This window comes from Canis lupus, chromosome 9, assembly GCF_003254725.2.
Source record: "Canis lupus dingo isolate Sandy chromosome 9, ASM325472v2, whole genome shotgun sequence".
Classification (NCBI taxonomy): Eukaryota; Metazoa; Chordata; class Mammalia; order Carnivora; family Canidae; genus Canis; species Canis lupus.
The window spans coordinates 23861585-23877653 of record NC_064251.1 but is presented as its reverse complement, the minus strand read 5'-3'; the positions used below and the strand labels follow the sequence as shown (position 1 = coordinate 23877653).

General features: G+C 37.3%; 1 protein-coding gene across 2 annotated transcripts in view; it reads right to left on the bottom strand.

Moving 5' to 3' along the window:
* Window positions 1–16069, bottom strand: part of IKZF3 (IKAROS family zinc finger 3) — a 92101-nt gene that overhangs the window by 23293 nt on the left and 52739 nt on the right. The window contains exons 4-6 of one of the 2 annotated variants that reach the window (XM_025440260.3): window positions 8053–8313; window positions 6971–7138; window positions 4492–4608 (exon numbers count right to left, since the gene is read on the bottom strand). In XM_025440260.3, coding sequence (XP_025296045.1) covers window positions 4492–4608; window positions 6971–7138; window positions 8053–8313 — 546 coding nt within the window. The remainder of the gene's footprint in view (window positions 1–4491; window positions 4609–6970; window positions 7139–8052; window positions 8314–16069) is intronic. The other variant, XM_035721393.2, reaches the window with a different exon arrangement.

Genomic DNA, 16069 nt, shown 5'->3' with positions numbered 1-16069 from the left:
GCAAGTAGAATAAATACTACCTGTAAGATAGTATCACTTTTTAAGAAAAATCAGTTGGAAAGATCAACTTTTAAAACACTTTAAACTTTTTTGTTGGTCTGCTACTTGGCAAAAATGTAAGTTCATTAAAAAATTCTCATGCTTGTATTGGCTCAGCTGAAACAATGAGTATGAAGATTAAAAGTTGAGACTTGAAGATTCATAAATAAATATAATTATCCAATTACTTTAAAAATCTTGTTATTGTTAGAACTTGTCATACAAAAATACGTCCCACTCCAAGTACTCATAATTTGCATGAAATGAGGCTAAATGAATCTCTATGCCAGGTATTAGTCCCTTTCTGGAATAAAGATCAAGCTAATGAGAAAACGAAATCTGTGTTCTTCTCTATTTCTTCTTCTTCTTCGTTTTTTTTTTTTTAAGATTTTATTTATTTATTCATGAGAGATAGAGATAGAGATAGAGAGAGATAGAGATAGAGAGAGAGAGAGAGAGAGGCAGAGACACAAGCAGAGGGAGAAGCAGGCTCCATGCAGGGAGCCTGACATGGGACTCAATCTTGGGACTCCAGGATCACGCCCTGGGCCGAAGGCAGGAGCTAAACCACTGAGCCACCCAGGGATCCCCCTTTATTCTCCTTTTCATATACACACCATTAAGACAGCAGAATTGGAGTATCTTGATGACATCATTTATGAGGTCTGGTATAGAAACTTGGACTGAAGCAACAATATCACATGTGTCTCTCTTAGACCTTGGTAATATATTAGCAGATCAAGTGCCCATTGCCTTGTTGGACTATTAGTTCTCCAAGGGTAGGGGCTAAACTCTCATTTTTACAAACAGCTCTAGCACATAGAGAATCCAACAAATGCTATCTGACTAAAAGAAAAGTGACTAGTAAGGCTATATGTAAGTCCTGTTACCCCATATGGCATTCTTTTGTAGACTGGTGTCTAGTCCAAGCCTTCTTTTCTGTCCTGCTTCCATGAAGATCCGCTTACTCAAAGCTTGGGTCTTATGTTAGGCTGCACTTCAATTTATAATAAGCACTTGATGAATAAAGGGCCACATCCATAGTAGCAATGGCGTACCATCACTTTAAAAGCTAGGGATGAAGGAATAAGATGTACCACTGGTGATACTATGTTGGTCAGGTTCAGACTGGAACATGATATCTAGACTGGGACTCCCAATTTTAAGAAAGAAACAAATGAAAACCATATAGGGAGCAGTGACAAAAATTAAAGGATTGGCTTGTGTGGATTGATTGATTGATTGATTATTTATTTATTTATTTATTTATTTAATTTACTTATGATAGTCACACAGAGAGAGAGAGAGAGGCAGAGACACAGGCAGAGGGAGAAGCAGGCTCCATGCACCGGGAGCCCGACGTGGGATTCAATCCCGGGTCTCCAGGATCGCACCCTGGGCCAAAGGTAGGCGCCAAAACACTGCGCCACCCAGGGATCCCTGGCTTGTGTGGATTAAATATTCTTTACATTTTGGGGGCACCTGGCTGGCTCACTTGTAAGAGCCCGTGGCTTTTGGTCTCAGGTTGTAAGTTAGAGACCCATATTGGCTGTAGAGATTACTAAAAAAGAAATAAACTAAAACCCACATTCTTTACATTTTAGATTTCAGGAAAAATCATGGAAGCTATTTGAAATACAAAAGTAATATATTGACTGATATGCAGTTTTTATTACACTTGATTAAACTGTGACTTTATACATTTTATAACATGAAACCACCATTACAAAATATTTTTTGTAAAATGTTTTAAGCAAAAAAATAAAAACTTGCTGACTTAGTTAACCCTTTATTTTTTTGCTGAGACTTCAAGTATGTTGTTGAATGCATCCATCAAACCACCCTATGAAATGCAAATTAACTCAGTCTCTGTATTTCAGCATTTCCTGAATCACCTGAAACCACTGAAGATAGCTAAAATATTTCTTTGATACTTTCCTAATTTGAAATTCCTAAAAAAGGTTATGCAGATGGGAAATAAGGTGGTAACTTTACTTTAAAATCAATAATTTTGAATTTACTACTCACAGAGGATAGTGTACTGATTTTTCCCCTACTTCCAAGAGAATCAAGACATACATATATGCATATGTGTGTGTCTATTAGTATGTGTGCTACTATACTTCTTTGGCTGACCAGATAATATATAACCTTAAAAAAATAGCTGATCAAGCCATATTTTCTCAAAGTGGAAAAAAACCAAATGTCTATTAACTGATGAACAGATTTGTTTTAAAACTAGTAAATCCATATAATGAAATATTATTTGGCCATAAAAAGGAATGAAGTCCTGATACATGTATAACAAGGATGAACCCTGAAAACATTACGCTAAGTGAAAGACGTCAGACATAAAAGGCCACATATTGCATGATTCTATTTATGTGAAATGTTCAGAATAGGCGAATCCATAGAAACAGAATAGATCCGTGGCTGCCAGGGGCTGAAGAGAAGAGGAACAGGGGATGACTGCTAATGGGCACAAGGTTTCTTTTTATGGTGATGAAAATCTAATGGAATTAGTGGTGATGGTTGTATAACTTTATGAATGTATTAAAAACTATTGAATTGTATACTTTATTTTTTTTTTAATTTTTATTTATTTTTGATAGTCACACAGAGAGAGAGAGAGAGAGAGAGGCAGAGACATAGGCAGAGGGAGAAGCAGGCTCCATGCACCAGGAGCCCGATATGGGATTCGATCCCGGGTCTCCAGGATCGCGCCCTGGGCCAAAGGCAGGCGCTAAACCGCTGCGCCACCCAGGGATCCCTGAATTGTATACTTTAAAAGGTAAATTTTATGGTAAGTGAATTATACTGCAATGAATTTTTGAAAAAAAAAGAAATATAGCTAATCATGAAAACAACAAAAATTCTAGTGATTTTTAAGTAAGTCACTGAATTTTTTATGAGTTTCAATTTCCTCACCTCTAAAATGAGGTGGTAGGATTAGATGCTCTCTTTAACCTTCTAGCTTTAAATATTAATAATTCTATTTGGAATATAATAGATTTTCATAACCTGGGAATGTCTCACAGCAAGAGCTCTGTCTGTTGTAAACATTTCTCTTTAGAAATAAGGAGGAAATCCAACTCCTTGATAAAACAAAAGATGCCATCAGGATAAAAAGCAGAAGCAGTGCAAACCAACGGAATTCAGTTGGCCAGCTCCTAACACCATAAAATAGGCTTTATCTAAAACAAAAGTTTCCTCTCGCTCAAAATAGGTACAGTTAAGCTACTAATGATTTCCACTCCATTTTTCCTGAATTTCACATTATTTCGGTCATATTTTTGTAATCTTTCTGTTTTAGAACGTTCAAATCATTCAATTCCACCTACTGCTGGCAAACACCAAATCCTCTGAGGATTTGATACTCTGAATATGCAATTGGTTCAATTAACCAAATAAAAATGTCGGACAACCCAAACTGTAGAACCAGGATGACGGTCAACAGGATGGGACAGAGTACAACTGCAAAGATGTGACACAAAGAGGTTTCATGCTGTTTTAACTGAAGAATGTGAAGGAAATAAAATCACGATTGATATATGGAAAGGCATCTAGTGTTTCAACCAATTGCCCTTAGGCATATAATTCAAAACACTGAATAAAATATGAAATTATCAAAGCCAAAGATAAGCATCACAATAAATCATATGAGTAGGTAAGTATATGATTTGGGGCCCTTGGGCAAATAAAATCCTTGTAGTTTTAACTGATTCTGCCTTAGCCACCCCTCCACCTGCTCTGCTCTCAATTGATCTTTCAGGGAATGGCAACTGCATTCTTCATCAAATCCCATGTCAATCTGTTACGAAATCCTGTTGGCTCTACCTTTAAGACACAATTTTTTCCCACTTGAATTATTGTGATGGTTTTCTAACTGGACTCTCCAATTCCCAATCTTGCTGCAAATTCAATCTCTTCTCAATAGGAAATGATTTAAAAGGGTGATTGTTCTAGAATGAGAAGTCTAATCATGTCACCTCAGTTCAAAACCCTTTGAAGATCTTCAATTTCACTAAGAGTTAAAGCCAGCCTTATAATGGCCAACAAGGCTTGATAAGATCTGGTTTCCCATTTCCTTTCTGGTGTCATATTCCCTTACCTACTATGCTCCAACCACATAGGACAATTTATACTTCTTCAAACTCAAGACCCAGGGCTTTTGCCCTTGTTTTCCTAATTATCTGTAAGTCTGTTAAAATGTCACCTCTCTGACTCACCTTCTGCCCTCAATACCTGCTTCATTTTGCTTAATGGTACTTACTACCTTCTAATACACTGTATATGTTACTTATTTACTTTGCTTATGGTCTGTCTTTCCCCATTAAAATGTTAACTGTGAGGGAAGATTTTTTTTTTTTAATTTTACTACTACTGAATCCCACCACCTAGAAGAGTAGATACTCACTACATGTGTGTAAAATGAGTGTTGCATGAACTCACCAGTCTCACCGAGGTCTGTGCTCTGAAGAAATGTACGACAGCGTTCCTTGTGCTCCTCAAGGGAGCTTCTCTGCTTATAACTTCTTCCACAAAACTCACATTTATAGGGTTTCTCAACTATAAGGAGAACACAAGAGGGGCATTCAATGACCCTCAGGGGTTACAGAACAAATGGTGTCTTACGGCTCTGTGCAAACTGTCCTTTAGGAATGAGGCTGCTAAGAGAAGCCAGGATATATGGATCCTTTTGCATCTATATTACTTTTAAATTTAATAAACTGAAATAAGATAATAGTCTTAAATTGATTGTTATGTTAGAGTTTTCTTTGAAAGAACAGTCTCCTTTCACATATAAAAGGATTTGGATTGGGGCGCCCAGATGGCTCAGTCAGTTAAGTGACTCTTGATTTCAACTCAGATCATGATCTCAGTGTTGTGGGATCAAGCCCTGAGTCAGGCTCCACCCTCAGTAAGGAGTTTGCTTGAGATTCTCTCTCCCTCTTGAAAATAAATAAATAAATCTTAAAAAAAAAAAAAAAGAAAGAAAGAAAGAAAGAAAGAAAGAAAGAAAGAAAGAAAGAAAGAAAGAAAGAAAGAAAGGATTTGGATTTAATGACTATCATTGAGCAGAGTATTTTGGTTGCAGATCCATTGTGGTTTCTTCTTTCTTTTTCTTTCTTTCTTTCTTTCTTTCTTTCTTTCTTTCTTTCTTTCTTTCTTTCTCTCTCTCTCTCTTTCTTTTTTTGATTATGTATTCATTTATTCACGAGAGACATAGAGAGAGAGGAAGAGACATAGGCAAAGGGAGAAGTAGGCCCCCTGCGGGGAGCCTGATGTGGGACTCAATCCCAGGACCCTGGGAACACGACCTGAGCCAAATGCAGAGCTCAACCACTTAGCCACCCAGGAGCCTCCACTGTTGTTTCTTTAGGAAAAAATATAGGGCCATTTCATTCTTCAAGGAGGTTAGTGTGGCTTAAAAATGAAATAGAAAGAGATCCCTTATTTTGTGACATCTATCTAGTTGTAAGTGAAGAATGCTGGGACTTAGCCATTCAGCCAGAAACTGATGGCCTTTCAGAGCATTGACATATGTGGATACATTTAGCATATCCTTGCCAAGTGGCTATAGCAAAGTCTGGACTAAATCAATAAAAACAGAGCTAATTAAAGTAATAATTCAATTTTGTGGGCAGGGCTGATCTTCCTGATTTGTTGATAGAATGTACCCTATGAATATGTCAGAATTTTAGGAACTGAGGCTTTTATTTTCTGATCCTGTTGCTCTGTTTAAAACAGAGTTTTGGGACTTAAAGCACTAAAAGATCTTACTGGAATCTCAAATTAAAATAAATGCAGGTTTGCTAGGGCTAAAATTATTAGGTTTTATGCATAAATTTGGGGTCCTCTAGAATCTATCTAAAAAATTATCACTATGTTTGGATCTTACTTGAAAAAAAGCAGCAGAAGAGAACTAATTTTTTGGGCCGAAATCATCCTTAATTCATTACTTTGAACAATGAGCTGTAAAAGAAACCCTTCTCTTACCACCTATGATCTCTCATGGTGGGTTTCGCTGGGGCTGACTTGTTTAATCCTTAGTCTCTGAATTGTGACCAGTTGTGGGTTTGGGGCTGGGTTTTAGTCAAAGCAGTACATGGATTGACATAAAAACAAACCTTTTTTTTTCTTCAATTAAAAGTTTGTCAGATAACATCAAGAACATGAGGTCCCAAATTTGAAAATAAACTCAGTTTTATTTTTCTAGGAGGGAAATTCTAAATGTTGAAAAAAGTTTTATTATCTTCCTTGGCTAAATAAAGAGTGAAAACATCAAGATCGAACATAATTTTCTTTTTTTAATGAATTCTTTTGCTGCTCATCTTCTAGAGATTAAAAATAAATAGGCTGATCAAGAAGAAAGTCAGGTTTAAGAAATTTAGTCATGTTACACCTAAGACCAATACAATGTTATATTGTCAATTATATCTCAATTTAAAAAAAGTTTTAGCCCAGAATGGCCAAAAAGGAACCCCCTGTAATGATTTATACTCAGTTTACACTTTTACGTAACTTACTATGCATCATTTGCTCGTCCAGACTTCTGAATGAAAAGTGTGTCCGTGTGTTTTTTAGGAAAATAATCTCTTAATAAAGCTTACCATAAGAAAATACTGATGACTATAATTTTTTTACAAAAATTTAAAAGGCATTTTTATAGGGCAAGCTCTTCCAGTCTGACTGTCTGGTTCTCTAGGGGAGCAAGGATGGTAAGGAGATGATCATCCCCATTGAGCCAGACGGAGAGCAATTAATGCCTTAATGGAAGTGTAATTAGCCCTAGAGGTCTCTGCTGTTGTAACCCTTCAGAACAGGAATGACAGATTAAAACCTTCATACTTAACTCTTTCTAGTTTCCTCAATGGGCACCGAGGAACACACATTTACTAGATATGGAATGTTCATTGCTCTCACTTACCAGAATGTGTCCTAAGGTGACCTGTGAGTGCGTCTCTTCTCTGGCATGCATAGTTGCAGAGGTGACACTTAAAAGGTTTTTCCCCTGTGTGCAGTTTAATGTGGCGGAGGAGGTTACCTTTCTGAGTAAAAGATGCCCCACACTGATTACACTGGAATGGGCGTTCACCTTTAAAAAGGACAAAAAGGAGACTTCTGATCACCCAGCAAGTGGCAAAGTATATGCACAGATTAGATGCCTATGGCAAAAGCTCATCTTTTAGACAGTATCTGTTCATATATTGGGATCAGCTCGGGGCTGTATTTGAAGGCAAGTGTATGACTTACTTCTGGAATCTTCCCTGTGGAAGAGAAAAAACATTCATCTAGCAAGGCCATTTTAGGTATCGTTTTGGATCAGAGGAAAACAAAACAAAACAAAACAAAAACCCAAACAAGAGTAGCTCTAGGAGTGTTCCAGATGTAAGTTTGTAAAATTATTTAGCATTCTTTTTGAATATAACCTCAATGTGAAAAAAAAGAATCACAGACTCAAATCCTATTAAGGCATGGAGGAGCCAGAAATGCTTCTTTTTTAAAGTTTTCATATCAGATGTCAGATGGAATCTATTGGTCTCAGTGGAACTGTTGTGTTTGTATGCATTTCTATGACTGTTTATTGTCTGAAGATAAAATTTTTAAACTGGTAATAAAAACTATATCCTTTTACCTATTAAATTTGAACCCAATATAATAAGAAGGTCTGCTTTTTAAAAAGTTATGTAAAAATGTATGAATGATGCTTAAGAAGCATATCACACAATTCAACTCCTACTTATTAACTGAAGAAAAATATTTGATTGACCTAGAACATGGCCCTTACTACAGTGTTTTTATTCATGGCATTTTCAATGTTTGCCAAGCACATAGAAAAGCAGGAATAAAAATCACTGGGTAAATGAAAATGCAGAGAGGGCGAGATACATCAGAATTATAGCAAAAATCAATGAAAGTAATCAAAAGTCATCCAAATTCTACCATTTCATTTCTCACATGGCTGCATTAGAACAGTTTTCAGAAGAATGGATAAAGGAAACTATTTACCAGTATGGCTCCGCTTATGAACCATTAAGACATTGAAGCTAATGCAGGATAATCCACACACATCGCAATTCATCTTGCCACTGGTTGGCCTGCTACTGTCATATGAGACAACATGTCTTTCCAGCTTAACATTTTCATATTCATTATATTCTCTTGAATAGCTATATGGAATTTCAGGCTCTTCTGCATTTCCCATGGGCTCTGGCTTTAAAATATTCTCATCCCTTTCACTGTATTCATCTTTCACTTTCATTGAATCATCTGCAGGGAAGAAAATGAAAGAAATGAACAATGATTGTATTTGGAGCTATCAAAACAGCTCAGAGAGAGAGACTCTCAACTGAAATTAAATATCAAATGAAGCTAACATAATATTGTACATCTACAAAACAAGAAAACACCATTAGGATGAGCACTCATTATTTGAATTCAGAACCACAGTCAGTGGAAACACACACACACACACACACACACACACACAAATAGATGACAGTGTTTTAGACCATCCAGAAAATGAGAGAGAATGGATTTAGCAGTGACTGATCAAAGCAACCATGAAAAAAAAAAAAACAAAAAACATTTTGAGCAAGTCTTCTCCAGTACTGGGGGAGAAGATAGGTGCTCAGATTTAGTACCTTTTTTGGTGGCTGCAGTTAAAAGGCAAGATGGTGGAGTTCTTCAGTTTCAAGAAGAAAATACTGTTTTAATCCTTCAAATGCATTCAATTTAAGCCACTAAGAGTGGGAGTTGTATAGTTAATATGGTTTTTCTGATTTTAAGCCATGCTTTGCCTCTTCCCCTTCCATGTATATGCACTGCTAAAATGAGTCTTATCTCTGTTTCTCTTGGAACTGATAATGAGACAACATTGTATAGAGAGGAAGCTGGCCATACTAGTGAAATACTGTTGAGAAAGATAAAAGGAGAAGTAATTCTTTAACATAATCTTCTAAGGAGTCACTTTCATTGACACAGGTAAATGGAGTTCAACCTAAGCAAGGGGAAGCACACCTATACCTATGTTAGGGAGGGTGAAACTCAAGATCCTAGAACCATAGGACTAGACAGGAGAGGAGGGACTGATCCAATTGAGTTCGCTGACCAGGTACTATCTTAAAAAGAGTTGCAACACTCTTAAGCTGAAGAACATAAACAGTGAAGAAGGCAAATTTACATAGTGACACTAATAACATCTAAATATTTGCCTGATAAAATCATGACAGATATTGCAAGGGATTTTTCAGATATAAAATAAACTGTATAAATGCATATTTTTCCCAACATTTATTCTTAGAAATTGGAAGTTATGCTTCCTCATAAGGAATCATAAATCAGTGGAATTTTAGGGCTTGAAGGGATCATCTAATTCAACCCTTTGGTTTTTCAGATAAGAAAAATCTACCACCAGAGATCTTTTTGGTGATTTGTCCAAGGTTACACAGCCAATTAATAGCAGATGTATGATTAGAATACTGAACTTGGATCTGACCTCACACATTAGATGCAGAAAGCCTAGGTGGCTTCTTAGTAACATATTCCACTCTCCCATCAGTGGTGTAGACATTAAAAACCAAAACACACTGAAGAAAAGATATTTAAAAAAATTGTATCCCTTCCAAAAAATACCAGTAAGTGCAGCTCCTGTTGCCACATAGGAGGAAGTACAACTGCAGCTGTGCCTGGCTTGCTACCTTCAACTCAAGTTTCAATTTTCACTTCTATCAAGGTTACCTTTTATCTATATTAACTGTGTTTGCTTAATAGAGCAAGACAGGGCCTAACCACCAACCGAGGAGCCATTGCTGCAACACTGTTCCTCTGCTTCTCACCACGGTTCATGGTTCATAGCCTTTCACTGTTTGATTAGAAGAGATGTAGGGCTGCAGGATCAGTCCAACATGTCTCAAATTTGCCAATTCAATGTATCTGGGTCACATATGAATCCATATCCATTTCCTATATGGAAAGAGGTTCATTCCCTTCGCTCTTTGGATAGATTCTCACCTACTTTCAGATGGAATTTGTTTGCTTAAGTGGTTTTGTTTAAAAAATTTAAGAGAAGGATGCACCTGAGGTTTGTACCCTCCTCCCTTCCTCCAGCACTCCAGCTGTGGGTGATATCCCACCAAAGCTTGAGTGCTCTTCAGTTTGCATGTAGGCGTTTTAAAAGAACCTCAACGGAAAACTTCAGCTACTAAAAACCAAAAAACAGCAGACAGGGGCCAGTAGAAAAAAGATCCTTTTCATTTTGGTTATAAAATGTTAACATGAATAGATTCGGGCCATTCCATGGACAATGACAACAAAAACTAGGAAGATCAGTATGTTGGGTCTTTCTGAAAACACAGGACAAAAGAGGGTTGCTCCTTCCCTCAGGATTTTGGCTTTAATGGGCTTGACCTAGAACTCAAATGCTATACCAACCTGGCTCAAGAGAAAAATCTTGGTTTTTGTCCCTTAGGATTTAGCTGTAGAACATGGAAGATGGTATTTGAGATACAGAACCCTAAGGGAAAGCATAAGAGACATATGGACAGAATATTAGGAAAGTCCTTTGGTATTAATGGACCAAGAATTCCTCAGTTGTTTTTGTCTTTGGAGTCTTACTCCTTTTTTTATTTTTAAAATATTTTATTTATTCATGAGAGACAGAGAGAGAGAGGCAGAGACAGAAGCAGAGGGAGAAAGACGCAGGCTCCACGCAGGGAGCCTAAAGTGGGACTCGATTCCGGATCTCCAGGATCACATCCTGGCCTGAAGGCGGCGCTAAACCGCTGAGCCACCCAGGCTGCCCTAAGACTTTGTTATATTTCCAAGTATCTTCCTTCTTCCAGTTCCAAGTCTTAAAAATGGAATCTTTTTCCTTTCAATCTCTACATCAAATTAATCTTCAAGACCTACAGATTCTATGTCCTCAGGCTCTCTGGATGCCAACTCCTCTTTTCTATTTCCTATTGCAATTTGGTTTAGCCTCTCATCCCATCACACCTAAAACTCATCCTCTCTCAACACTCCTTTCTAGAGAGATTTACTACAAAAGTAAGCTACATTTTCTGCCTCTGTATACTCAAAACTAATGTAAAATTCCCTGTAACTGGGCTTCTACTTCCTAATTCACTGAATCTTCTCCCTTGAAGATCATCAATCATCTCCTGATTCCTAAATCTAATGGCCTTTTGTGTGCTATTCTCCCCAACTTCTCTGTAGCCCTTAACACTACTGACCACCATTCCTTCTTCTTCTATACTATTTGTTCAGTGATACTGCAACTTCTTTCCTTACCTCTCTGATTGTTTTCTTCTAGCTCCTTTTCCTCCCTATGCCTCCTAAACACTACCCATAATGCTCTTTATCTTTCCCTCAACATCCCCTCCCCTGTGGCAATTTCATCGACTTTTCAGGGTTCAACCAGCATTTTATATGATTAATTCCCAAAAACATAGATCTCGAGGTGTAATCTCCCTCCTCTTACTCTCCCTTCCATTCCCAAAGGCCTCCTAGGCAGCTTCCTGGTTACTCAGGCTAGATTCCTTACAAGCATCTTTTCTTCCTCTTGTTTGGGTCCCACGTTTAATCACCCATTGGTTCTATTTTTGTATCCTCTCTCCAAGCTGTTTCTCCTCCCTACCATTTTGCATTAGCAGTATCCTGAATCTTAGGCCCTGATTCCTGTCCACATTGTTCTCCCTGCCTCCCTTCTCTCTCTTTCCCAGTTCATCCTATACACAACCACCACACTGTTCTTCCTCAGCTATAGCTCTGGTCATATCATGGCCCTGTCAAAAGTCTTCAATACTCTCTATTGCCAACAAAATAAAGTCCAAACTCAGAAAGAAGGAATTTAAAAGGTCTTTCGGTATCTGGCCCCAATCTGTCTTTTATAATGTTGATTTTGAATACTTATATCTTTAACCAAACTAAACAACTGCTATGTATTCTTGCTTTTATTATTTCCATTGCCTACAAGGTCTTTCCCCAGTGTTGGCACAGGTGGATCCAAAACATACCAATCCTTCACAGCCAAGATTAGTATGCATTTCATCCTCCCAAACATACACACTGATCCCCCCAGCTGCAAAATAATCTGTTCCTTCTTTCTCTGAGTTACTTATAAATTCACCTCATCTCCCATATGGTCATGTAAGCTATCTGAGGTCAGAAGCTACACAGGTTTTTTGTTTGTTTGTTTGTTTAACTCAGTATCCCAGTGACACAGCTTGATCTGTATCTGTAGAGACCAGAGGCTATGTGGTTTTATTATTTATTTATTTATTTTTAAAAAGGTTTATTTATTCATGACAGACATAGAGAGAGAGAGAGAGAGGCAGAGACACAGGAGGAGGGAGAAGCAGGCTCCATGGCAGGAGCTCGACATGGGACTCGATCCCGGGACTCCAGGATCTTGCCCTGGGCCAAAGGCAGGCACCAAACCGCTGAGCCACCCAGGGATCCCGGCTATGTGGTTTTAAAATATAAATGTTGGAGGTCCTTAGGGATGCCTGGGTGGCTCAGTGGTTGAGTGTCTGCCTTTGGCTTGGGCTGTAATCCTGGGTCCTAGGATTGAGTCCTGAATTGGGCTCCCTGCAAGGAGCCTGCTGCTTCTCCCCCTGCCTATGTCTCTGCCTCTCTCTCTCTGTCTCTCTCATGGATAAATAAAATCTTAAAAAAAAAAAAAGAAATGTTGGGGGTCTTATCATAGACCTACTAATTTGGGTGTAGAGACTAGAAATATGCATTAAACATATGTTCTGTAGGTAAATATTGAGCACGATGGAGTTTAAGAACTGCCACTCTAGGGCAGTCGGGTGTGTGTGTGTGTGGGAAGAACCGCTACTCTACAGTTTGACACAGTGCTCTTCATGAAGTACATACACAATAAATACTTAGTACATGACTGTTAGCATTGCATTAGTCTCCTAATTGGCCCACAGTGTATGAGATCTCTATTTTATACTATATTATTTCCAGATCAATCATCCTGTAGCACTAAAACTCTTTTTCAGAAATTTTGAGTAATTTCATTTTGCTTATAGAACAAAGTCCAAACTCCTTAGCAAGACCTTCAAGGGCCTGCCCTGAACCTACCTAATCACCTCATTCCTCCTGAATCAACCTTTTCCCTGCTACTCAAAATGGGGTCCTTGGATCAGCAGTTCCAGAATCTCTTGGGAGTTTGTTTGAAACACAGACTCTCAAGTCTCAACCCAGACCTACTGGATCAGAATTTGCATTTTAACAAGATTCTCAAGGATTGCTTTGCATATTAAAGTTTGAGAAATTACAGCAGCAATCTGACTAGTCGCAGTTTCCCAAGCCTCTTCTCCAGTCTTTCCACCACCCTTCTCCCACATCAATATTCTATTCAAACTTTCAGATGTTATTGAAATGCCATTTCTTCCATGCAGTTTTCCTCGATATCCTAACGTAGAAAAAAAATTCTCACTTCTGTGCTTTTTCATATACCTACCTCACTCAACTTTCTATTTAGCATGATATCATTAACTTTTACAGATTCACCTTAATATAGTTGATGTGTTCATAAAATGTTACATGTGAAACCAATAATATTGTCCCACTGATTTACATTATAAACTCAGAAATATTTTTCTTCATTTTTCTCTGATTTTTAGTTGTCAGTGACTGGTAACATTTGAACTGTTAATAAAGGCCAAAAATCTTAAAGATCTGGCAAGAAATAGTTGAATATAGTGAAGAACTGCCCCATAATGCCCTCAAATTTTTATAAAGTGAATAAAACTTTTGAAATGTGAAGAATACTCCATTTTAATTCTGTAAATTCCAGTTTCCTATAATATGTGTCTGGTTTCTTAGACGTACAACTTAAACTGCCACTTAAAATACTATTAAGAATCTTCACAGGCATTAGCAATATTTTATTTCTTAAGCCAGGTGGTGGGTCCATGGATGCTTGTTTTGTTGTTATTCTTTAAGTTATACATGTAATTATATTTGTCTTTTTTGTATATATGATATATTTCATACTAAAAAATGTTAAAAGCTTCCTGAATAAATTTTTTATAAGTGAACTTGTGGAGAAAAGAACATACCAAACCACAAATTGCTGATAAAGGTAATTGCTAAACATTCCCAGAGGGGGGAAAAAGATGTCTAAATTGAATCTAACCCATAGGAAATTAGATTAAACTGAACTTCTTCCTAAAGGAGCTACTCTGGGGTACAATTGCTCCCATCTTTGTCTATATTCTGGAGGCCTCTTAGGAAGATGACATACACTAACACACACACCCCCCAGAGAGAATTTTGTAGGCTGAAGAGAACAAAGGCTTGGCTCACTGGGGCTGATGCACATGGTTTCATTTCCTGGGGTGATGGTTATCACATGAAAGGCTTGCACTCCAGAGTAGACATTTTTGGTTTCACCTGAGACATTGCAAAAACAATGGGTCTTGGAAAGGATCCAACAGCTAAATCCTTCAGGGGCAATAGCAGTCTCAGCCAACTGTGCCTCAGTTTGTTTTTACAGGCACATAAAATGCTCAGTTGGAGAGAAGAACCTATCAAAGATGGCAAATGGAACAGGCAACTTGGGTATCTTGGATAGCATGTTAGTAGGAATTTCCCCGTGCAAAAAAGGGGATTCTGAATTTCCACTCTGAATTATGAGCTCTCAGAATTCAACTCAAAGAAGGACAAAGTTTGGAGTAATAGCCTTAAGTTTGCCAGAGATATTGTGAGAGGGGGCAAAACAAGATAGAGGCTGCTAGACAGGGAAGACACAAAAGGGTGATGTTGTTTAAGTGTTTTACAAGGATTAGGGGTCATAACCATGAAATCCTCAGCACATGCAAAAGTCAACTGGATAACAAAGAAGCTTAATCATCTTAATGTGGCATTTTAATGATGCCACTGATTTGCTATGCCAATTCAGAGATAATGAGGCCCTAATGCTACAGATGTTCAGCCAGGCTAAAAGAAAGGGGGGGAGAGTGGGTGGGCTTTTCTAGCATGCCATTTTCTAACTATCCAATTAAACAAATTGTGAAAGCATCTAAATAGTTTACCAGGTTTTGACAGCTGTTAATAGGATTTAGAAGCTTGAAGCACTAAAGAGCAAAATGGGAGATATATGTATGGTAGGTATTTAGTCTACAGAATTTGTTGCTATCATCCAATACTGCAGAAATAGATCAACTAAAATAGTCTTCCTTATAAAATTAATATCTTTACTCCTTTCCCACAATGGCCTCTTTGTATTAGGAACAAGAACACTAAAATCATGGGTCATTTTCATTTCCTAATTTACATTTTTATTTGTAAAGTGAGGAGGGAGAAAAACCAATGATATTTTGCCAAGTAAAGAATACAAAGTTTTAGTATTTGCTAACCAGTCAAATTATAAAGCTTCAACAAAAGCAAAACTTCTAGTCATTAATTTATAGGATTCATTGTATTGTCAAGTTTCTCTTCATTTTAAACCTAAAATAATAGGCATCTATTAGTTTTTAAAACACTTATTTAAAAATTAGGGGAAAAAACTGGAAAAGGTGAATCAGACCACTAGGAGATAAAGTATTAATATCTCGTCAGCAGCGAAATAAGAGATAGCAGTTTGGATAATATTTGGTTTGGTTAAAGTTTTCATTAAAACATATTCTCATCAGCCTTTCAAATTTGCCCTTAAAAAAATCTAAACTGGTAATTACTAAATCATGTCACTTCAAATTCAAGAACATTAGCATGAAAACATGAAGAAAGTTTCAGCTGCAAAGAAACCACCCTCCATTTTACTAATGATGTTAATCTTTGTCTTATTATCTGACAATCAAATAGCTCATTTGTTGCCATAATAATAAAAATAATTTTGTTTAATAATTTCAGTGTAATGTTTGCTTCCCCAATAGAACAAAAGGAGATTTATTACTTTGAACAACAGGAATATACTACATATCAGTAGTAGGTGAGGTTCCAGTTACTCGGTTGGGTTAAATTTACTCTTCAGATATCATGGGACCAGGTGAATTCTTCATCCACAGTT